At 39.7% G+C, this 24,087-nt stretch overlaps 1 protein-coding gene across 2 annotated transcripts in view; it reads right to left on the bottom strand.

Moving 5' to 3' along the window:
* MTDH (metadherin) overlaps nt 1-18,689 on the bottom strand; it is a 33,565-nt gene extending 14,876 nt beyond the window's left edge. The window contains exons 1-7 of one of the 2 annotated variants that reach the window (XM_053949188.1): nt 18,123-18,689; nt 12,178-12,285; nt 7,857-7,938; nt 7,263-7,442; nt 5,778-5,846; nt 3,566-3,817; nt 809-895 (exon numbers count right to left, since the gene is read on the bottom strand). In XM_053949188.1, the coding sequence (XP_053805163.1) occupies nt 809-895; nt 3,566-3,817; nt 5,778-5,846; nt 7,263-7,442; nt 7,857-7,938; nt 12,178-12,285; nt 18,123-18,527 (1,183 nt within the window). In that variant the 5' untranslated portion in view covers nt 18,528-18,689. The remainder of the gene's footprint in view (nt 1-808; nt 896-3,565; nt 3,818-5,777; nt 5,847-7,262; nt 7,443-7,856; nt 7,939-12,177; nt 12,286-18,122) is intronic. The other variant, XM_053949186.1, reaches the window with a different exon arrangement.
* Nucleotides 18,690-24,087: the final 5,398 nt, after the last annotated feature.

Below are 24,087 nucleotides of genomic sequence, written 5' to 3'. Positions count from 1 at the left end.
CTGTAAATTGCAATACAAGCAAATGTAGCCTAAGTGCGTAAGTACTTGGCCAGCTACTTCCGAAAAGAAAACTGCCATGCCAAGCTCATGGTGTAAGCAAGCAAGAGCAGAAAACCTGACATATGATCCCTTTATTGCATAATAAATCACTGTAGGACTCATGTGAGTTGTTTAACACACAAGATTTATTATGAAGACAGGTTTGTACTCTATAGCACACAACCCTTCAAAAAAGAAAACCCCAGAGCTTCAGCATTTCCATTTATCCTACGGAGAAAAGACTGAAGACTTGAAATCCTGCCTATGGAACATATTTTCAAAGTAGTGATTTAGTTCCTTGATGGGGAAAAACTCAATCATCAAATAACAAATCCTCCACAAGACTGGGGTAAATGGGCTTTCCTAGAAAGAAATCTTCAGATCTCTAACTTGAGACATTGCAATGCTGAGCAACCTCTAATGCCCATTATGCAGACTTAACATGCAAACAAGGCGGCAAAATAAGAAATCACAGAATCACAGAATGCTTTGGGTTAAAACATAGAAAGATCACCACGTTTCAAACCCCTCTAGTTCCAACCTTCTTACTAATATTCTGTGATTGATCTAGCTTTTGATTATCAACTTAATACAGTTACTTTACGACATAATTTCAGCATAGGAAAATAGCTTTTTAAGTGTCTTCTGCCTCTTTGCAGTACTATTTTCAAAGAAAAATGAGAACATGCATATTAGTATCACTTGGCAAACTCTATTCCACCTGGTGGAGTAGAAAAGAGTGGAAAAGTCTTTGGAAAGGCACACATACCAGAAACTCCAGGAGTTAATCCAAATGAGGAGAAAGAAGTAGAATTCTGTTCAGAGGTATTAATCCTTGCATCCACATTCCAAGCAGCTGTGGGGGAAGGGGAGGAAAAAAAATAAAAAGAGCATCACACACTGCTGGCAATGTTGAAAATTTAGCTATTTAATTATGAATTGGATCAGAAAAACACTGGCTAGTCCAGCCATGATGACATTTTACATAACTGAGGACATTAATAAATGCTGATAGAGATGTGACTTTATGAACACACAGCTTGAAACAATTTTCAAGTTTTCCAAGACCATCTTCCCTTTACAGCCTTTTCTATATATAAACTTATCAAAAAAGAGAAGTCAATTTTTTTTGAGCCTCATACTATTATTCCTCCCATTACTGCAATCATTAAGTTTTGAAAAGTACACGTAGATGGAACACAGCTTGAAGTATATATTTTATATATATATATATATATATGTATGTATGTTAAAGAACGGAATAAAATTCAGAACAATTTTTGATGAATAGGAGATACTGCTTAAAAATGAAGACATACTAGACTGTTATATGTAAGGCAGAAAATAAGCAGAAAGAGCCAGTAAAAACTACTAGTGGTTTTTATTTAGAATTACATTTACTTAATTGGGGGAGAAGGGGCTAAAAACTGGACAGGTATTCCAGATGTTGTCCAAAAAGTAGACAGCCACTAACCCCCAATTTATTGACTCCTGTGTTAATGCATCCCAGCATACTGCTGCTGTCCTTTGCTACTAGGATCTACAGTTGGCTCATGTCCAACTTGGTGCCCCCCACCAAGACCCCTTATCCACAAAGCTGCAATCCAGGCAGTCAATATCCAGCCAGGGTTGCTTCCAACCCAGATTCAGCACTTGACATTTGTTCTCACTGAACTTCCTCGGGTTCTTGCTGGCCCATTGCTCCTATCAGGTTTACGTCCTTCTGGATGGGATCCCTGACCTGGACTGTTTCAACTGATTCCTGCCCCCACATTTAAGTCTGATGTAATCTGGAAACTGGATGTGAATGACATGGTTGCCTCCTCCAGGTCACTTTTAAAGATGATAAACAGGACAATTTTAAGTACAGTCCTGTGATAGTCCCCTTGTCACCAGCCTCCAGGAAGAGTAGGACTTCCTGACCATTACCTTGCTGACCAGTTTTTCACCTGTTCTAGTTTGGATACAACAACACTGTGAGACAGTGTTGAAAGCACTAGTCAAGTCATCATTTAAAACTTTCACTGTTCTCCTTCATCCAAAAAAATTATTCATTTTACCAGAAGCAAATCAGCTTGGTGGACATGATGCATTCTCAGTAACAAAACCAACAAAAAACTGGTCAGTCACTACAAACTGCCTTATTAGAATACACAGGAGAACACATCAAGCCAAAACATGAAAAAAGCCCTTCACTTCTACTTGGCAATGGTAAAGCTTCCAAGGGTATATCAGATCTAGCCTCAGGAACTTCATTTCAAAATATGACAGAGAAGTAAAATAAGGTCTAGACTTCTGCAGATATGGCTGGGGTAGGGCTGTGTTTTGGATTTGTGCTGAAAACAGAGTTGGTAATACAGGGATGTTGCTGAGCAGTGCTCACACAGAGTCAAGGCCTTTTCCCGTTTTTCTATTGCTGGCATCAAGGTGGGTGGAGCTTGTCTTCCCAACAAGTAGTTGGAAGAGACACAGCCCAGACAAGTGACCCCAACTGGTCAAAGGAACATTCCCTACCATGTGGCATCATGATCAGTATATAAAGTCACGAGAAGGAGGAAGGGAAGGACATTTGGAGTTATGGTGTTTGTCTTCAAAAGTCACCGTTACACGTGATGAAGCCCTGCTCTCCTGGAGATGGCTGAACACCCATCAGCCCATGGGAAATAGAGAATTATTTCCTTGCTTTGTTTGCATGAACTGGTTTTGCTTTCCCCATTAAACTGTCCTTATGTCAACCCTTGAGTTTTCCATATTTTCTCCTTCCAGTTGTCTCCCCTGCTGGTGGGACAGTGAGTATGTGGCTGGATGGAGCTTGGTGCTGGTTGGGGTTAAGACTTGACAAGTCTGAAGTAACAGTGCTGACTACAAAGGAACACTGCTTTCCAGAAGAGATGAGGATACTTAGACTGAACAGTGGGAAGGGCCATGTTACAGCATTTACTAATAAGTTGATGATTGTTGCCCAGAGAGAAATCAAGAAATCTCTTCTCCATTATTACTATGGACAGCAAAGTAAAAAAGGCAGAAAATAGTACTGAGCACTAAAAAAAAAAGTTTCTAATGAGAAAAACAGTGTTACACTAAGTGTCATAAGAGTTAAACAATGTTTTTGCCTGGGGCCCAAAAAAACACCTGCCAAAACCATACAAAATTGATTTGATCATGTTGAATCAACAGAATAGACTTACAACTTGGGTTTTAAGACATTATTTAAAAGAAATTATGCTTCAAAATGGCTTAGTAATCATCTTCAGAACTTTATGAAAGTGATATACAACATTTCATTTGTTCACAGATATAATTTTATGTCAGATAAACTCAAAAGGCCCAGTTTAACTGTACACAGAAACATAGATGCTAAGCCATCAGAACTTACAGTAAACAGAAATTGTTTAACTTAACATTACACTAGACCACATCAAGATTTTTTAAATATATAAACATAAAAATATTTCAGAGATCCACTACTAAAAAATACATTTAGGTAAAATTGCTTACATGAAGCAAGTTCTTGGAAATAGCTTACCAATAGGAGTGAACAAAGACCGCTCTTTCCAGGGCCTGCCTACCAGGCTTACACCCCAGTCCTTTCCATTTCCATTAGCATCTCCAGTGTCTTGGCCCCAAGCCAATGTCTCAGTCTTCCTCTTCCCAGCTGCAGTTGAAGGAACAGATGTCCATTTCTCCTCCCCTACACCAATCTGTGAGGAGATTTTTACAGACTTCTCATTCCAGCTTCCTCCATTTACTGTATGGCTTTCACTCAATCCTGGAGAAACTTATATACAACAATAATAAAAGGATTACTTAAAATAGGAACTGGATGAAGCATTAAAATATCACTTATATACACATTCACTTAATAAAAAAACCCCGAATGAACAGCAGCTTTGCTACACCAGTGTGATACAGACAGGGCTGCTGCTCTGTCTCAGCTGATTTTCCAGTTCAGATGATACGCACCATCTGCCTACTAACTTTAAGAGGAAGGAAAAAACAGCACCAACTGCACTCTTTCCTCATCCCTTTCTCTATAGGGCTGATGTATTGGTGAACCAGTGCCTCTAGATTAGAAAAAGGGTTGGGAGGGTACTTGCAACACTGTCAGCTGATTTCTCTTGGAGAGTATGGGGATGATTTGTGGAAAAACCCATGCACTAAATGGAGAGTATTTTCTGTTTCATAACTGCATGCAGCAGTTCTCCAAGCAGGATGTAGATGAAGTTACCAAGTATTAGAAAATACTTCCCAAACACTACACAGGATTTACGAAGAGCAGATATCATACTGACCATAGAGTCCCTCACAGTGAGAGGTAGAATTAATTGAGATATGCCTAGATTTTCTCAGACAAATCAATTCCAAACACAGACATCTGTAAGGTCACCATCACTGTACAAAAACCACTGCCCTTTCCCTGCAACACTAGCACTGCTCCTGTCAGTCAACGTCCTCCTAGTGTAATATGAAGTCTTCGGGAAAGGCAGCAAAAGAATACTGAAGAGACAGAAACCAAACCGCAGTTGCTAGAAAAGGCAACTTTGCAAAAAGGCAGCTAAAGTCCTGAAGCAGGAGCTTGATTGTTCTCTGTTTATTACACTGTTCTCTTGTAAAAAATTTTAACTTCTAAATGACCAGCCAGTTCTCACTGAATCACAGAAAACTGAATATTGAAAAGGATCTCTCAAAGTCACCTAGTCCCACCTTTTCTTCAATGCACAGCTAACTTCAAAATTATACTACGTTACTGACATTCTGGAAACCATAAATGCTGATAGTTCAAAGCATTTCTTGACACAATCTCATGAAAAGCTTTTTTCTTCATGACCTGTCAGAACTTCCCCTTATTGAAACTTGATTATTATCTCCTGTCCTCCCATTAGGCATCTCTGAAGAATACAGCTCCCTCCTTCTGTGCCATGGTACAGGAAGTTTGTATGTGAAGCAAAGCTCTCAAAAACAAGCAGAAAGGGATTCACCTTCTGGATCTGTGTGCTTTTAATAACTCATTTGTTGACTTGCTTATTTACTAGCTATTTTTGATTAAAGCCACACAGCTAATGTTGGCTATATGTAAGTAACAACCATCTTGATTTCATTATCTCAAACTAATTCACTGCAAGTATTATTATAGCAGTATCTGTTATTAGAAAACTGGTAAGATTCACTAGTCAAATATTTTAAGTTATGTGTATGACATAGGTCAAGTATATATATTTTTATAAACATGTATTTATATGTAAGAACTTTCAAAACTAATGTATTTATGCACCTCAAAGGAGAATGTAAAGAACTGAGTAACTTGTATATTCAATCTGAAATAAGTGTAAACAATAATCAGGACTTTTGAGTTCTCTGCAGTTAGAGAAACCTCTCCAGGGTTTCTTTGAGAACATAGTTCATTAACACAAATAAGTGAGCATATCTGAAAAGCTAGCATAAAGAATCTTTCAGCAGAGCTTAAAAATAAATGTTACTGTTATGTACATATTTTTATAATAGGTAATCTGTCTGAAAATTCGAAATACTGACTGTATTTCTACATGTAACAGACTGTTTTCAACTTCTTAAGAAATAACTGCAACTTAGAAGTATAATATTTGTACAGTCAAAAGAGCCAGATGGTACGGTAAAGTTCCATGTCAGTAACTCAAAATCCGCCACCGACTGCTGCTGTTTTCACTTCTGTAAAATACTTCTCTAGTTACTTAGGATGCCCAATAATAAAAATTTTTTACCTTGTGGAATTGATGACTCCCCCTTTGCAGGTTTAGAACTGTTAATCTGTGCATTCAAAAGTGCATCACCTGATTAAGAAGAGGAAACAAAGCTAGATGAAGCTTTTTTAAACAGCAACACTTGTAAAAATCTTCTAACAATCCATTATTAATATTTTAAGAAAATGATATATTAGTACCTCACAGTAAATTAAGACATTTCCAGAAAACTTAAGGATAAAATTAAAATAGCCTATTTTTTATTATTTGTGTTTATGTTGCAGACAGAATGCTCTCAAAGTGACTTAGGACCCATATACCAAGTAACTGCAGATTTCAAAGAACTTAAACTAATTTCCCAATGAACCAAGAGCATAAATCTAAACCACAGGTTATTTACAAGCAAAGAGTGGATCTAAGTATTTCAGACCTGTAACTATTTCTAACTTCTACCTCACCATAAAAACACTAGATACAGCAAAATTATTTTTGGATTAGTCTTGTACAAGGTGATACACAAGATACAAAAAAAGTAGATACACGAAGGATTCTCACTGGAGAGGTTACAGTAGTTACAGTAAGCAACAGTGCATAAAGACAGTTGGAACTACCATTTCTTGAAACTTTGTTAAACGGACTGAAAAAAAGGGCAACAAGAAACAACTGATCTAGTCATCAGGGCAACAATTATGCACTCAGTCAAGGTGCAAATGAGTGTCAATGAAACAGAAGGGTGAGGCACACGAATTTCAATAAATTGTTTCAAGGTATCAGACAGCTGTTAGACTCAGTCTTTTTGTCACTTTGTTCGCTAGAACATTAAGTTTCATTTAATTAAAGCACCTATTTCTGTTTTACCCAAATAGGAATTCCTGTGCCTACACATGCTTTAAACCAGCCCATGCAGTCTTTTTTTTCTGTAACAGCAGCAGCCATACCTATTGAATCCGCAGCTACAGTAATTGACTACTAAATCTCAGGCACATGTGCCTTACCATTATGAACAGCTTTAGTACAGAATGCTACTAAATCTACGTTGGAAAAAAATACCTACGTGTTAAGCAGTGAACGATATTTTAAGAGAACTTTGGAGGCATAACCTTCCCACAAGGAAGCACTCAAAAAGTTAAGAAGTTGGTGCTGCCTGCAGCAGAGCTGAGGATGCCTTTGAAGTTTCTGAAAACAAAGGGCACAGTCACAGAGCACAAGGGAAGGAACAGGGACAGGCCTACTCAGCTGTGCAGCAACCAACAGCACACCAGTGTGGATGGAGGCCAGTGCCTCAGCCAATTGCTCTAAAACACTCTCTTGAGCTTCCCCAAAAATACAGCTAGAAAAGGGGGAGTTTTGCACAATGAGAAAGTACTTTTACACAGCTTGAAATAATTTCCTCAAGAGTTTCATCTCCAAATATACATAATATACATCCAAATCAGAGTCACTATTTAAGCATTCAAGTAAAGATCTCTTTCTAGGACAAATTCACAGACCTATCAAGCATCATACCTTTATTTTTTCTGAGACCAACTGGAAGTGATGGTGTAGGCATCAGCTGTTCAATGGATACAGTAACCGTGTTTTCTATGCTCTGGAGATTAGATTCTCCTGAGCCACCGTCGTTCAGCACCTTGTCTCGCTTACGCTGCTGACGCTTCTCTCTGTTACTGATTTTTGTTTCCCAGGCTCCTAAAACATCACCCAAATGAAAACATCAGTAAGTCAGAGAAGAAGGAAAGATTTTTAGCTTGTATCATATCAAACAGAAGTCTGAGGGCAGTTTAACCAGTCAGCTTCAACCTTAAATTGAAAACATAAATGGCCAAAGGTAAGTTTTTCTGTGATAATACTTGGCTTCACACAGCAAAACAGGAATAGCATGAGCACCTTACTATCCATAATTTCTCAGTTTTTGTAAGATTACTTCTAAAGAAATCAGTTGAAGTTACTAAATATTGTTGTTTCAAAGATCAGACTTCCATATATAATATATGACTGTGAAGTTATGAGTTTCTCATGTTTCTTTATGAACCAAACACAAGTAAATCTTAAACAGCATTTAAGCCATAATGTTTGCATTTTGTGTATGTTTGTGTTCAGTACCTTCATCAACTTCCTTTCCATCTAGACGAGATGTATCCTGAACTGTTTTGGAATCTCCCTTTGATTTCTTTTTTTTCTTTGACTAGAATAAAAATAAAACATTTTCTTAATGATTACTTATTGATCACTTGACATAGTGATTCAGAACTCCCTCCCCCCCTCCCCCAAAATACAGGAATAAATTTAAAACAGATTGCCCTGAACAACCCTCTGTGAAAGACTTACACAGCACAGAATTGGCAGGTGGGGGGAACATTACTTATGTTACAGAGTACAAAGCCAGGTAGAAGAAGCAATGCTGGCAGCATCACAGTCACAGAAGAGTAATGAGCTGTTTAGCAGGCAGATGCCACTCTGTCAAAATTTGTTTTGTATGAAGTTACACATGGATAAATAAATAATGCCAGTAACTCCTTTTAAAAAAAGGTCCAAAAATCCAGCTTGGAAATTACTTCAAAACACAAGCTGTGATTAGAGGCTCTACATTCCAAATTTTTTTCCCCAAGGTTTCATCAGTTATGGCTTCTTGGATATTAGAGCTAAGTTAAACAAACAGGAACAGACATGACTGCTTCTGCAAATAGTTTTGGTGCAACAGGTAGGAACACAGAGTGTTGAAAAGATAGTATTGAGAAAAAAACCCCAATATATTGGGAGAAAATATATTGCAGAAAGCCTTGGAGCAAGTTGACTTGACTACCTTCTTGGAAAGAAAATATAGTAATGAAAAGCTTTTCAACCTAGTAAAGAAAGGTATAAGAACTATCAGATAAACATGAATGAAAAACAACAAGACTTTAAAAAGAAATACGGTTATACACTCAAATGTTATACGGGGAACTACTCACTCATTCACTGTCTCTGAAATACTCTAAGAATGCTGGACGTCTTTCTGGAAGACATCTGCCAGAGTCAGACTAGTAATTGCCAGCTGTATACCCGAGTTCCCACTATTTGGTTTTGTAGTCTTAAATGTCCAAAAAGTGTCTAACAAACTCTCTGGAATGCAGAATTGTTAACACCTAAATTACTACTACTGCTGCTGCAGATATTACCTGGGCCCCCACAACGGCATGCAGTTCATATGCTTTAAGAGTTATCATGTCCCCAGAATAATCTGTAGCTTCAATAAAGGTACTGAGAGCAGTATAGCTTGTCAGAGCAGCAGAGATGATAAAAAATTCACTGCTTATATGCAATGCTGCATCACCACACCTATACATTTAGGGAACGGATTTGAACAGTTGACTTATGGTTTAATGTACGTGGGGACCCAAACTACAGATGCACCCAAACTGAATTTTCATTTGCTCAGCAGACTACCTTTGCCCACATACCAGCTAACTAACTTCAGAAAAGCCTCCAAAAGAGAAGGGCTGGTTTCAAAAGCAACCTGAGAAGAATTGGTTCTAAAATATGAACAAGTCAAATTATTTGCTAGGGCAACTTCTAAGGAAAGAATTGAAAAGGAAAGTGAAAATTAGCATTAAAATTAGTTATAAATTGCCTCTTCAAGCTTGAACAGAGAAAGATTACTAAGTTTCTACCTTTGTCTCCCATTTGCAGCTACAATGAGACTGGAACTTGAGATCCTAAAGTTTCCATCCACAAAGTCTTAACTACCCAACTTTGGCACTAAGAGAACACCTGAAATTACTTCAGAAGTCTCCCAGACAACATTCAAGATGAGTACTCCTCCAAATTGTAACTTCAGTTTCCTTAAATAACTAGCTCCTATGTAAGTATTGCCATCAAATTTTATAGTTTTCAGGAAAACATTGAAGCTTAACAGCTGAAAAAGAAGTTTGTGATTAACAAACATTGTTTTTAAAAAGATCAAGAATAGAAATCTTGAAAATGTATTTACTTTCCTAAACTGTGTTATCCTGTTCTGAAAAACCAGAACCATCCTTTTTTATCCAATTAACCCACCACCTGCTAAACTTTACTGTACCACTTGCTATCTCAGTAGCAAACTGACAGAAACAGCAAGAGATGCTAAAGCCAGAGCAAGCCAGCCGGTCATTCTGCAGAACTCTATGCATTCAGAGTGTCACCTTCTGCAACACACAAAGATGCCAGTGTTGGCTCTACCAACAGCCAAAGAGCACATGAGGAATACTGCAAGCCTGCCAAAATTTTTTAAGTCTTTAGGATGCATTGTGCCCCATGCAAGAACAATAGAAAAATAAAACATTTCTTCTTGATCCCTAGCTGAGTAATCATTTCTAGTATTCAAGACAAAGCAGTTATGTGCTTGCAAACAGAATGAATTATGACATTTTAACTTCCCACGATCTCATCCAGAGTCACTTCTTAGGGAACAGTCCCTTATACTAAACACTAAAAAAACCCCTGTACTGTGCCAAATCATTAATTGCAGAATAATAAACCCTGTGAACAGCCAGAGTCCAGACATTACCCAAAGCTTCCCCTCCCACAAAGCAGAAAAACATACATGAAAGTCACAACTCTGAAGCAGCCAAGAAATAGAGAAACATAAAGGATGTGTGATTTTCACTGAACACATATATTGGAGCACAAAAAAATAACCATGCCCTTCAGGCCATAGATTATATGCATATATGTACACACATGCACATACAACTTCAATCACAGCCATTGTTTTACACCATCCATCCCAAAGATGGTACACAAAGATACTTATACAGGACCCCCTGCAACCTCAGCAGGTTTGTAATGTTACAAATGTTACAGATGCCCTGAGAAGCCCAAATAATTAGAAGCCTCTAGAGTTACCTGTAGTTCAAAGGAAGTTCTTAAGTATGCTTTTAATTGAACGGTAACAATTTACTCCTGACTCAGTAATTTTTTGCCCAGGATCCCCCAAAGTGATATGAAAACACAATTTGCATACTCATCCACATCCATTTAGTGGTACTCATTTCCTAGAGCTGCAGCTTCAGCTTCACATTTTAAAATTCAGGTCACTATGTTTGCAATTTTAACATGAAGTTGAGCTTAGGATTTAAACACCTACTCTACTTGAAAACTTGCAAATAGAGTTATTCATTCAGGTTCAATCTGTGTTATGTTCTTGGGAAAAAAAACAGCAAAGTCAATCTGATATGCAAAACATGGGGAAGAGCCACACAGCATGGAACTTTAAGGCAAACCTATTTCACAGAAAAGTCACTCAATTTGCCAATTGCAAAAACATTTAAAGTCCTACAGCAAACTAAAAGGACACAGTCTTTTAGCCAAAATACAAACCGCAAAGTAAGTTACTGGAGGGTAAGCAAGTGTATTTATTCAAGCTTGAATAAGGTAAAGAAATGACAACAATCACGGAATGGCTTGGGTTGGAAGGCACCTTAAAGATTATCTAGTTCCAACCCCAGCCGTGTGCAGGGACACCTTTCACTAGACCAGGATGCTCAAAGCCCCATCCAGCCTGACCTTGAACACTTCCAGGGATGGGGCATCCACAACCTCTGCGCAACTCGCTCCACTGTCTCACCACCCTCACAATAAAGTGTTTCTGACTGTTTATACACAACCTTTTATTTTTCCTCAGTATTGTTACAACAAAAGCATTTTATTGAAGAAAATAAGTCAGAAAACAATGACAGAGGGAAAACTTCATGCACAACGTTAGTAAAAGAATCAAGCAAAAAATTATCAAAGGCCCAAGCATATCCATGTTGCCCATAAATGACAGCATATATAATAAAAAAAGATTAGTCCTCACAGTTCAAAAAATAACACAGCCAGTAGTAAGGTTACCTTTTAGATTAGACGTTGCAGATTGATGTTTAAAAAGATATATTTAATATAGCTGTTTAATTTGCATAACAAAAAAAACTCACACCAGACTTCAAAGCTCACATTTATCATCAAAAATCAAGAACTTTAATTACTAATGGATACATCTGGCAAAAGAAATAAGCAGGCACATGGTCTAAATCCTTTGAATAGTAGTCCCCCAACTGATAGACCATTTACAAGGCACTTAACAATACTATCATTATGCTGCATCCCCAGAGAAACCATCAAGATGAAACAAACTTTATTTCTGTAGGCTTAACACTGTCACATGATGAACAGACATATCAGTGTTTAGTGGGGGGCTGGGAGTGGGGTTTCCTTGACAAATATCCTGTGATAAGGCATGTCTCAGAAGTTAAGAAAATACTACTTTAGCTCTTTTCAATTCCAAATTAGATTAGTACTCTACACAGTAAGAAATCTGCCTCTTCATTCATATAAGTAACAGGATTTCAAACCAAAACCAGAGTTATTAGATATTGAAATAATATAAATCAAACTTCAACATTTTTGTTTTGTATCCATAACTAACCTTTTCATTCTTCTTTTCTGTGTCCACCACAGGCTGCTTTATATTGTCTTTACGAACAGTTTGTATTACTTCATCTTCAGATACATCAAGGAAAGACCGTCCATTAGGCTGTGTAAACAATGAGCATAAATAATAAAGAAATTAGAGAAAGCAGATGAAGTGAAGCTCAAACTACACTATTACTCAAATGCAATTACTTGTTGACAGAAAAATGCTTGTAAGATTATTGAATAAAGCAGACCAAATTGTGGATTGTTGTTCAAAGGATCTACTGCAATTCTGTATTTACCAAACACAGAAATGAAAAAGGAAAGAGAACAGGTCTTCTCATTTCAACTCACCACTAATCAATCCAGGAATTTCATAACAAAAGGTAAATTTCTGAAATTTAGCAGCTTTTAAGATTACCTGTAGCTGTTCTGAAAACTGATTCAGAACAGCTACAGTTGTATGTAAATTATCTAATTAAATTAACACAATTACACCTCTTTGTAGCAGTTCAGCAAGAGGACTAATTTTTAAAAGTAATTTCTACATTGAGCAAACATCTGCAATTTCCCTCCATGCATAAGTTAAACTCACTTCCTTCACAAGTTAAACTTCATAGCAGAAGAGAAATTAGAAATCAAACTTGAAGCATGACTAAGCACGGTACCCCATTGTTCTTTTCAGACAGACTTTGTTACAGGTGTTACATTTGTCTACCATTTCCCCCTCACACAATTAAGGAAAGAAAATTAGCATGTATTATTCAACATATAAAATTGAAACACTGGACAGTCATTAAACGAGTCTTTACATTACTTTTGACAGCAAAGACATACACCTTAGCATACATATTCCCCATACAGAAATGTAGTAATTTAGAAATCATTTACTTCTAACAAAAGGCTATGACTGAAGTTACTCTGCTTAACTGCAGAAAAGATGAAAATATTATACTACAGTCAGCCACTAATTTCACTGCATGAAAAACCATTGTTAAGAATAGTAAATTATAGACTCCACACAAATGTCACTGGTTCACATTCAGAATGACTCAGATAAATTAATGACTGAAAACTAAATAAGCATAAACACCTACTTCGAACTTGCTTTAATTCCTGAAATTCTTTCAAAATAATTTTTTTTTTTGCTATTAAAAACCCAAAAGTTATTATAACTCTGCATCACACAAAACAAATTGCTTTCAAGTAAAACAAAAGCCGTATCACAACTTAGTTTGGCCTATTCCTTCAAATATTAGGTCTGATTCTCAGTTTAACTGTTACAAGCATTTAAGTCTTGCCACATTGTATTATGCTTACAAACCACCCTTGGCATGATTTCACTAGTGGATAACATAGTATTGCTTACTGTAGTTAGCAAGCATGCCAACTTCTTCAAAGTAACTATAAATAGAAATTGAAAGATCAGGTCACCTAACCCCTCTTCTCCTTCAACAACCAGCTTTAAACTAGACTTCTAATATCTAATATGCAGTACATTTCCCTCATCATTCTGAAAACAAAGTATATTTACAAGTCTGGTCTAGGAACTCTCTCTAAAAGTTCTTCTCAAAATAGTCCACCTTACTGGTATATTCCACAGGGATACCAAAGAACTGATATTTAATCTTGAAAATAACTCATTGCCAAAACTCAGTTCTTGTGCCTCTCTATTTTCTCCAGAGACTGTTTAGCAGTAAAGTTAGTTAACATATTTGATGCATCTAGTATTGGATGTGTATCAAAAAAAGTTTACAGCCAACTAAGTTTTTAAATTCTGTACCTTGCTTCTTAGCTATTACACATATACCTTAAATTGAAAACTACTTTCTTAATCCCTCCCAATTATTCAATAAATAGAAGTTTTAATCTTTCATTTAAAAATACTTCAGCTCTTTCTCTGCACTCATAAACTAATTCATATCCATTAAAAAGCCCCTGGAAAAATTCATCGACATTACTGTTCAAAATGCTATCTGATCATGTAAACAACAACCTTTAGAAATATGTTAGAAAACTTGGACTTTGATACATTTGGGGAGAAATACATCCCTTTATTGTAATACCCTCCTTTCCAGTGGAAGCTTTCCACATTTATTTTCTGCCCATAGATGAATCATAGAATTTTAACCAAAATCCATGTGACCATTTTTGTATATACCAAAGAAAGCAACAGAAGCAACAAAGAAGAAAGTTTTTCTACAGTATTCAGAAGTATTTAATTTTAAAAAGACAACCACAGCCCAAAGTTTAAAACTTTATGGGTAATACATTAAACATCCACTGACAAAATTAATTAACTCAAAATTGTGCAATTCATTATTTGCCAGCTTTTCAACCCTCATCTTAAAGCTGCCAGGCATGATGCAACAAGGCAGAAGTAATGCTGTCAGTAACAGTATTGATTACTGAATGCTTTTCTTGCCTGAGAACCTTAAAATTCCAATACTTAAATAAACCTTTTTCCACACACATTTATATGAGGGTGTTAAGATATACCAAATGTAGAAAAGGTTTTGCTTAGACTGTCAAAACAAAAAGTACTCTTTAAACATGGTAGTGCAAAGGATAACTCAGTTTCACGCTTCAAAGAGTATTAATGAAATTGTTATCACCTCAATCTTACAACGCGGTATTAACTGAAGTCCTCAGTTACACATTATAAAGATACCTCGAATATCTTTGGCCAATGAAATAATCTGTTTACTAATGTCTTCTGTAAGCTTCTCTTCAGAAAGAAACTAAGCAATTTTCTCTAAGAGGCCTGAAGACTCCTACAGCCCTACTTTTACCATCTGACCACTAACATATACACAAACCAACACTTGAGTATCAGCTGAAAGTATAAAGTCTTTACACAATCTAAGTGCAAATAAGCAATGAACAGCCATAGCCCAGAAAGTTCTTTTAAGCAGACCAAATATGAAACTTCCTCAAATGAATGCAAATACTTTTACTAGAGTGTGCAGCATTTATTCTCCAGGTGCACAACAAACAATACGAAGTACAAAGTCAATTTGGTATTTTCCACATCTACAAACAGATGGTGTGAATGGCTTCCTAAAGTGGTAGCAGAGCATAGAAGATGGCTACTCTCAAATTTCTGTGATGTTTGGCAGATTGCACAGAAACCATGTAAGAACAGCTTCACTTTTTTCTGCTCAAGTAGGAGAGAGAGGCACAGTAATTATTCAGAAGAGGAAGAAATCAAAACTAAATAGCAAGTTTTACAGACAGAAAAAAAAAAATTCTTAATGAGGCCAAAGACCTCTGCCTCTTCCAGGAGCTAAAATAAAAATGAAAAAAGAAAAAAGCAGCTTCAGGCTTACTGCACAGAATCTGATGTAAAGACACCATTATACATTGCTCCTAGCAGCCTGAGAAAGCCAGATCTGGCTCTGTAAACTTTCATGTTAATGAATGCTAAACAATTTCAGCTCCATTTTTTTCTCAGTCTGTTCACAGCCAGTAAATAAACAGAATCTCATAGGTACTACTGTATTCAATGTAGTGTTATTCAAAGAAACCTATTTTACTAAGAATATGAGATAAGTTGTACCCTACTTACACAGGTACTGAATAAAGCCACATGCAAGGAAAAAAGCAATTAATACTCTTCCTCAGAAAAGCTACAGTGAAGAACAGTTCTGATCCTGATTGATGAGTGTTACACATCACCTGCCATACAGTGAGCTCCGTAATTCTGTATTAAAGTAACCCTACAGCTTTTAATTAGACATCTGTAGTGTGCTCTTAGCCACAGACCAGTTGCTCTAAGCTTTCTGAAAGGCTCACAATGGAAATCTAGACCCTGGCATAGCAAGCCCTGTAGTAAATCTACTGGTAATAAGCTTACTCTTTTCCCCTCCCAGCCCTCCGTATTAGCATCACAGCATACAAACCACACTATGAAAATGACCAGGCAGCAATCTGTAAGAATTTTTTGTTGCATCTTTAAGTTTCCAAATTTATTTTGAGAATTTTTCACATGTAAGTCAGAAAACACTGGGACATATGCTAATAAGTCTGTCTAAACTTACCTTGGAAAATGAGCACAAAGCAGGCCTATTAAACTTTGTCACTGGTATAAACTTATTTGCACTACATTTAATGATTCAGTTTGTGCATTTCCTTCTGGAAGAAGGTAGGATTTTTTCTATCTTACCATGGAAATGATGAATACAAAGTACTATAAAAATAACTTCTAAAATCTTAATTATACGGAATGACAGCTTAAAAATTACTTTGCTCTTTTGATTACAAAAATATTTGCTCCCACATTACCTTAACTTTATTCTATTCCCATGTAAACCAAGCTCAACAGAGTATAATTACTCCAATTCACGAAAAATGTCAGTTTTTATATAAAATCACTAAAGTTTGTTTTCATGAAGCTGTATACTACAAAGCATTGCCAAGTCAAGAGTGATATCTACCTATTCACTCAATCTTCTACGGAGGCATTTTTTAATGTTTTAGGCAATGACTTGCAAGAGTTTATGATTTGTTTTCATACTGGAGTTTCAACTAAATAAATGAAGCAAAATCAATTTAATTTCTAGGATTAGTCTCTGTTGTCAAGAAAGCACAACATATTTATTTGACACTGAAGTATCTGCTTCTCAAGATGGCAAAAAAATTACATCTTTAGCGTGCCTTCTCGAAAATGGAGAACCTAGCTACACTGGAAAGATTCTGAATCATGTTTCCTCTTCTTGGTGCTCAGCATTCAGTCTCCTGCAACTTCCAGAAACAACTTCAGTAGTTCAGTGTTCAAAGACAGGTTGATGGCCCATGCAGACTTTTTTTTTTTAAGATGTTCTAGCCTTACACTCTCATTAAAAAATTTCCCAAACTTCTCAAATCTTAATGCTGCCTCAGACTCAAATGAAGATACAAACCCATTGTCTCTCCTTTCATCATTAAGAAAAAAATTCAGATTTTATAGAGCAAGATATAATTATATGACACAGTTGTAATAGGCAGGGGACATCTGCTACACTTTCATTCCTATAATCCATTTGGACATATATAGGATTAAAAACATCCTAACAATATAAAACCTATAGAAGCAATCCCTTCAAGCCCCAAAACTGTGACAACTGTAAGTTTTAAAAGGACGGTTGACAATTTTTGCATTCTACTAATTTTCTCTTAAGTGGACGCATACTGTCAAAGATGGAAGGTTCTCACACCACAGATTAAGGATTTAAAACAATATAAATGACAGGAATGATCTCTTTTTAAGGGGCTGCTAAGACACAGATTTCCTTATTAAAGGAGATGATCCTTACTGTAATAACCAAATCAGACACATTCCTACGGAGGCACGCTCAAAGCAACATTGACACTAACATGTTCCATTGAAAATACAAAGCAAAAAGCTTACTCAAGTTTGAATCACCACAGCATTCATAGGGCTGAAAATGCTGCTTCCAGTACTCTTTACCTGCCTAGACTACAACTCCTGGCTTGAAATTCTAAGCCATGCTAAGGTCTCCACTACTGGTTGCTAACCCTATTATTCAGTGAATAATAACAGCAATAGTAGCTTTCATATGATTTTTTGTTTCAAATAAAATGCTTCCAAAGAGCCAGCCTTTTCCTCATCATCCAGGGCTTGTTTAAACGCGTAGTTCACTACAGTGCTGCTCCTCCAGGTTTTCAAAGCAACAAAATAACCCAGACGACGTGAGACTGCTCCAGAGCAGTCAGGACTCCCCCACCCCTTCCTTTCAGGCAAATATCGCACGGCGGCTCGGGGAGAGCTCTATGGCACCCAGATCCTTTCCACGGCGACAGGGCCTGGGGAGCGGCAGGCGGCTCGGGGCCGCTCGCCAGACGCGGTTCCCTGGCCTCCCCACTGGGACCCGGCCGGGCGCCACAGCCCGCCCTGTCCCGCCGCTGTCAGTACGCCTTTCACCCCCGCTGCCCTCCCGGCCCTCACACCCCTCTTACCCGCGCCGCTTTCTCCGGCAGCTTCTTCCTGTTTCGCTTCTTCTGCTCATCGCCTTTGAGGTTCAGCTGCCCGGGGCCAGGGCCCGCCGACTTGCCCTGGCCCCCGCCGGCCGTCAGGCCCGCGCCGACCGCCTCGTCACCCTTCCTCACGGCCGCGCTCCGCGCCGGCTTCTTGCGAAGGCCGCCCCCGCAGGCCGCGGCCAGCAGCAGCCCCAACAACACGAACCCCAGCGCGGCCGGGACCGCCAGGGCGAGCCAGGTGGGCAGCGCCTGCGGGTCGAGGCCCAGTTCGAGGCCCAGTTCCGCACGCAGCAGCCCCAGCCCGCCCGACAAGGCGCCTCGCACCCGGACCGCCGCCTCCTCAGCCCACCGGGCCGCCGCCTCCTGCCAGCTTCCCGCAGCCATCGCGGTCCCCAGCCTCGCAGAGGCCCGAACGGAGCGGGGCGGCGAGGGCGCGCTCAGGCCGAGCGCATCGCGGCCTCGGAAGAGCCGCGCCGGCCCGCTCGAACCGGAGGCGGGGGTAGGACGGAACGGGACGGGAGCGGAGCCTCCCCGGGACGCGGCTGCCTCAGTCCGCGGGGCCGCCCGGGTCTCCTCCTCTTCCTCCTCCCCGCCCTCCGCCTCGCGCGCGACGTCACCGCCCCGCCGCGCGCCCGCCGCAGCGCGCCGCCAGCGCCATCACCGCCGCGCGCGGGGCGGGGGCCGCGCCTCCCGCCTCCTCCGCCTCCTCCGCCTCCTCCTCCTTCTCCTCCTTCTCCTCCTTCTCCTCCTTCTCCCCGGCGCGCCCGGCCCGGCCCAGCCCAGCCAAGGGCGGTGCCGGCGGGGAAGGCAGCGATCTCTACGTGGCAGGCAGTGAACGGAGCGGGAGCGGCCGAAGCCGAGGGATTGGAATTTGAGGTCATCAAATCCAACCTATGAACGAACACCACCCTGTCAACTAGACCTTGGCTCTAAGTGCCACGTTCAGTCTTTTCTTAGACACCTCCAGCCCATGCCAATGTCTGACCACCCTTTTCTGTGAAGAAATTCCTCCTAAGTCCAAAGTGAAGCTCCCCCAGCATAGCTTGAAGTGATGTCCTCTCGTCCTGTCACTAGGAGAGGTCGCCCCCCCGCCCCCCACCTGGCTATACCCTCCGTTCAGGTAGTTGTAGAGAGTGATAAAGTCACCCCTGAGCCTCATTTTTTTTCCAAGCTAAACACCCCCAGTTCCCTCAACCTCTCCTCACAGGACTTGTGCTCCAGACCCTTCACCAACTCCATTGCTTTTCTCTGGACATGCTCCAGCACCTCAATGTCTGTCTCGTAGTGAGGTGCCTAGAACTGAACACAGGATTTGAGGCGTGGCCTCACCAGTGCTGAGTGCAGAGTGACAGTCACTTTTGTGGTCCTACTGATCAAGCTATTTCTGATACAGGCCACGATGCCATTGGCCTTCTTGGCCACCTGGGCACACAATTAGCTCATGTGCAGTTGCTGTCAGCCAGCACTTCCAGCTCCTTTCCCACTGGGCAGCTTTCCAGACACTGTGCCCTAAACCTGTGGCACTGCATGGGGTTGCTGTGACCCAAGTGCAGGACCCAGTCTCGTTTAACCTCTTAAAATTGGCCTCAGCCCATGGATCTGGCCTGTCCAGATCCCTCTGCAGAGCCTTCTTACCCTCCAGCAGATCAACACTCCCACCTAACCTGGTGTCAGCTGCAAACTTGCTGAGGGTCAACTTGATCCCGCTGTCGAGGTCATTGATAAAGATGTTAAACAGAACTGGACCCAGTACTGATCCCTCAGTAGTGCCACTAGTGACCAGCTGCCAACTGCCTTAGTTCAATTCACCACCACTCTCTGGGCCTGACATCGAGCCAGTATTTCATCCACCAAACAGCGCACTCCCCCAAATCGTCAGCAGCCAGGATAATGCTGTGGGAGACAATGTCAAAGGCTTTACTAGAGTCCAGGTAGGCAGCATCCACAGCCTTTCTTTCCCTCATCCACTAAGTGGGTCACCTTGTCATAGAAGGACATCAGTTAATCAAGGATGCTTTAGCGTGGACTGTTTTCACTTTTCAGAAAATATTAACTGTTGTTGCAACTGGTTGCACATTTCAGCCATCCTAACATCCCAAATAACGTATTCTGTAAGTATTTTAAGAAGTTTAAGATGTTGCACTATATAGATAGAGGTGACAGAACAGTGATCATGTAGTTATAGTTTTAAATACATCGATCAAAAAATATGCCTAACAAATTTGAAGGCATCATTCAGCTACAGTGAATGCTTTGTGTTTTGTGTTTTGTATATTATATATGCATATATGCATATACACATATACACATATACACTTACACTTACACATACACACATACGCATATACATATACATATACATATACATATACATATACATATACATATACATATACATATACATAGATTAAACCGAGGCCGTAGAACAGAAAATATTGTTCATTTTAAATGAATCACCGCAAGACCCTGCTGGGGATGAATTCCACAATCCAAGCGATTGAAACGATGGTTTTCACTGCAGCGCCGGGGCACCACCAAGTGGCGGCATCGTGAAGAGCCGAGCTCTCGTCGGAAAAGCATTTCTGTCTTATAAAAAGAACAGCAAAGGGATCCGCGCCTGGAAATAGCCAGTTTCGGTTTGATTCGGCTGGTAAAGTAAGTTAATCTGAAAGGAATAAATATATTTTTATTCTGAAGCAATGAGTTAGAGCCATTAATAAGCATACAGTTGTAGCAAATTGAAATATTTTGAATAGAACAGTTGGGAACAAGTATACTACTCTGCTTATACTCATCAAATAAAGCAAACATTTTATTTGGAACTAATTTTGACACATATTAGTCTAGTATTAATCTTATTAATATTAATATTGTATTAATAAGTATTAATAGATCTGATCAAAGATACCCCAAGGACTCTTCCAGCAGTGCTAATATAAAGTATCATCTTTCTCATGCCATTTTCCCAAAGATCACAGCATAAGATTGACACATTACACACTAAAAAAGAGAAAATCATGGCAAAACAAAAAAGAATAGGGACAAAGCTTAAACTTATTTTTTTAAATGTCAGCTCTTTTGACAGTGCAAACATTCCTTGTTTTAGCACAACAGCAATTAGACACACCTTACACAGTACCTTACCACCATATTTAAAACTCCATACCTGCTGGTTGCCATGGCATGAAGGAAACCCAACTATTGCTTTGCAGTCTCAAAATGCCTCTTAAGAGGCTTTAAAATGATTATCTTGAACGATATTGAAGGCATGTGTCTTGCAGCTGTAGACATTCTTTAGGCTAGAAGTCAGATGGATATGGCAGAAGCAGATAAAGCCTCTGATCAGGTAAATAAGCAGAATCCCAATAAAAACACATTCAAGGCTGTTGCGACAGGAAATTGAAAAAATCTTGAATAAGCAATTTTGCTGTCTTATATGGATCACGACTCTGAGTTGCTTTAAGGTGAACTCAGTACATAATTCACTGAAAAAACTAAGTCAAAGACCCATTATTTTTCTGGAAGGAGGGAGCAACAACAAGAAGAACATCCCTGATCCAAGAATCACCATCCTTGGTAATGTTAACAAGTAGCTGGAAAAGAGATGAGTAGTCTGCAGACAGAATTTTCATCGAGAAATTTCTCATCTAGGTCATGGCTGGATGCCTTGATCCAAGACTCAGCCCAGGCTGAGGAATGGGCTTAGAGTTAAGTGTTGGATTAGGAGAATGAGAGTCATCATGCCTGGAGAGGTACTTGGTGTGGAGCTACCAAGAGCTGCCAAAAAGGGGTAGAACATGAAAGAAATTCTTCCCGGAGACATTTTTTATCAAGGCCATGGCTGGGCATGTTGGAGAAGGCTCAGCTGATGTCTGGGATTAGGGTTAATGTTAACATTACATACCTGGTTGGGAGAGAGATAAAACCTGGGGCTACAGTTGGTGTGGGGCAGAAAAGGAGCAGCCAGAGTAAGGGGAAGGCTGCAAAAATACCTCTTCCCTGAAATCTTTTTAATCTGGTTGCTAGATCAGGATCTGGGAAAAAAGGTTTGACCCATCCTTTGCATTCAGACTAAGTTAGACTTTTAATCAGGCAGAGCCAAGAGCTCCATTTTGATTAAAAGATTTGCTGTAGGAATTCTCTTAGGATAACTTGTTCATCATGGCTATGGCTTGGGGACTTTGGTTGGTCTCTGCAGATACCAGGTGTTGAAGTTGTGGCTACAGTTAGGCTTAGAGAAAGAAAACAGGCCAAGTTTGAATACCCATTTGGAGTGGGGAGGAAAGAATTATTCTCAGAGAATAATCAACCATCTGGTTGATGGTTAGGGGCTTTGGGCTGTCTCAGCCTGAACCTATGATTAGGGATCTGGTTATGTTCAGCTTTGGGAAAAGATAGAAAGCCTAGCACTTCGTTTGCTCAGGGATTGAAAAGGGATTGCCAAAGGAAGGGATGGGGGCAAAAATAATTGTTCCCTGAGGACATGTTCACCTGGGCTATGGCTTGAGAATGTTAAGCTGGATCTCACCTGACACTTAGGTTTGGTTAAGAGTTGGAAGAGACATGAAGAGTAGAAGCTCCAGTTTAGTCCAGTTAAGCCTGGAAAGACATTGCCAAAGGGAACAGTAGAGTATCAGAAGAATTCTCTCCTGAAGTCTTGTGCTGTTGTCTTGATTTAGACACAAGTTTAGGGGAAAAGCACTGTGGAATGTGTGTTTTCTCTAAAACAAAAAGGGTTCCAACAATCCCTTTCTGTCAGTAAGAAATGAATACCTGTGGATGAAAGTGAAAAAAAACCCCAACCATTTATTGACAGAGTGCTCACATGGCACAGTAAAAAGTAAATAAATGCTAGATATTGAATTGTCAGAACTTAGCCCCCTCCACCCTCATGCACACACACACATGGGAACAAAAACCCAAAATGCCAGGGAAAGAAAACGCCAACAGCAGTGTGCCACTTAGTGGGGACAAAATGGCATGGGTTTTCAGGGAAAACAAACAAACAAAAAATGCCCTCAGTAGATTCAAGCAGTAGTTCAGGCAAACAGATGTGAACCTGGTGAGTCTGATGTCAGTCCCCTTTTCACAGCAGAGGAAGCAGGTGAGCTTTCTCTTGCTGTCTCAGTGTCTCAGCTTTTCCCAAGATGTGAGGTTGAAATGGAGAGGCCCCTTGTCTTTCCCACTAGTCTCTGATCTCGGACCAAAACCAAACCATCCAGTTCACTTCGAAGTGCCTCTGAAGAATTGCTGCTGCAGCCTCTCCAAGTCCAGGAAGGACAAAGAAAACCTACTGCCTGGGCTAACAAAAAAAAAAAAAAAAAAAAAAAAAAAAAAAAAAAAAAAAAAAAACAAACAAACAAAAAACCAAACAAACAAACAAAAATCCATGCTAGCCAAGCAAAAACCCAGACCACAGGCCACAATGGACACCAAGAGCTTCAAGGCTCCCTTCTCCCTCCAGACCCATCTTAAAACTACAGCAACCATTTCTGGGCATGAAGCATGCAATCAGGGAATTGACTAATCATCATAAAATCACCCCAAGACTTAAATTTAAGCACCTCAAGTGCTTAAATTTACATGAGGACATATTTGTCTGAGTCATAGCTAGGATTTATGGTCTCATCCAACACAGAGTCTGGGGTAGTTGGGGCGAAGTCCCCACAAACACATAAATTTGAGGTTGGGAGACAAAGCACAGAGCTCAGTTAGAAGAGAAGCTTGAAGGAGGTTGCTGAAGGAAGGTGCATGTTGCAAAAAAATATTGTCCCCTGAGAGCTTGTTTACCTGGGACATGGCTGTAGCAGAGTGAGTGCTTAGTTAGATCATGGTGGATTGTTTGGGCCTGAGAGCCAATCAGATCCACCATGATCTAACTAAGCGCTCACTCTGGGTAAACAATTCTCTAAACACATTTTACAAGAGAAAAATAAGGAGCAGA

The sequence above is a fragment of the Vidua chalybeata genome, chromosome 1, assembly GCF_026979565.1.
Source record: "Vidua chalybeata isolate OUT-0048 chromosome 1, bVidCha1 merged haplotype, whole genome shotgun sequence".
NCBI lineage: Eukaryota > Metazoa > Chordata > Aves > Passeriformes > Viduidae > Vidua > Vidua chalybeata.
The sequence above is the reverse complement of the archived record's forward strand: the minus strand, read 5'-3'. Positions and strand labels throughout refer to the sequence as shown.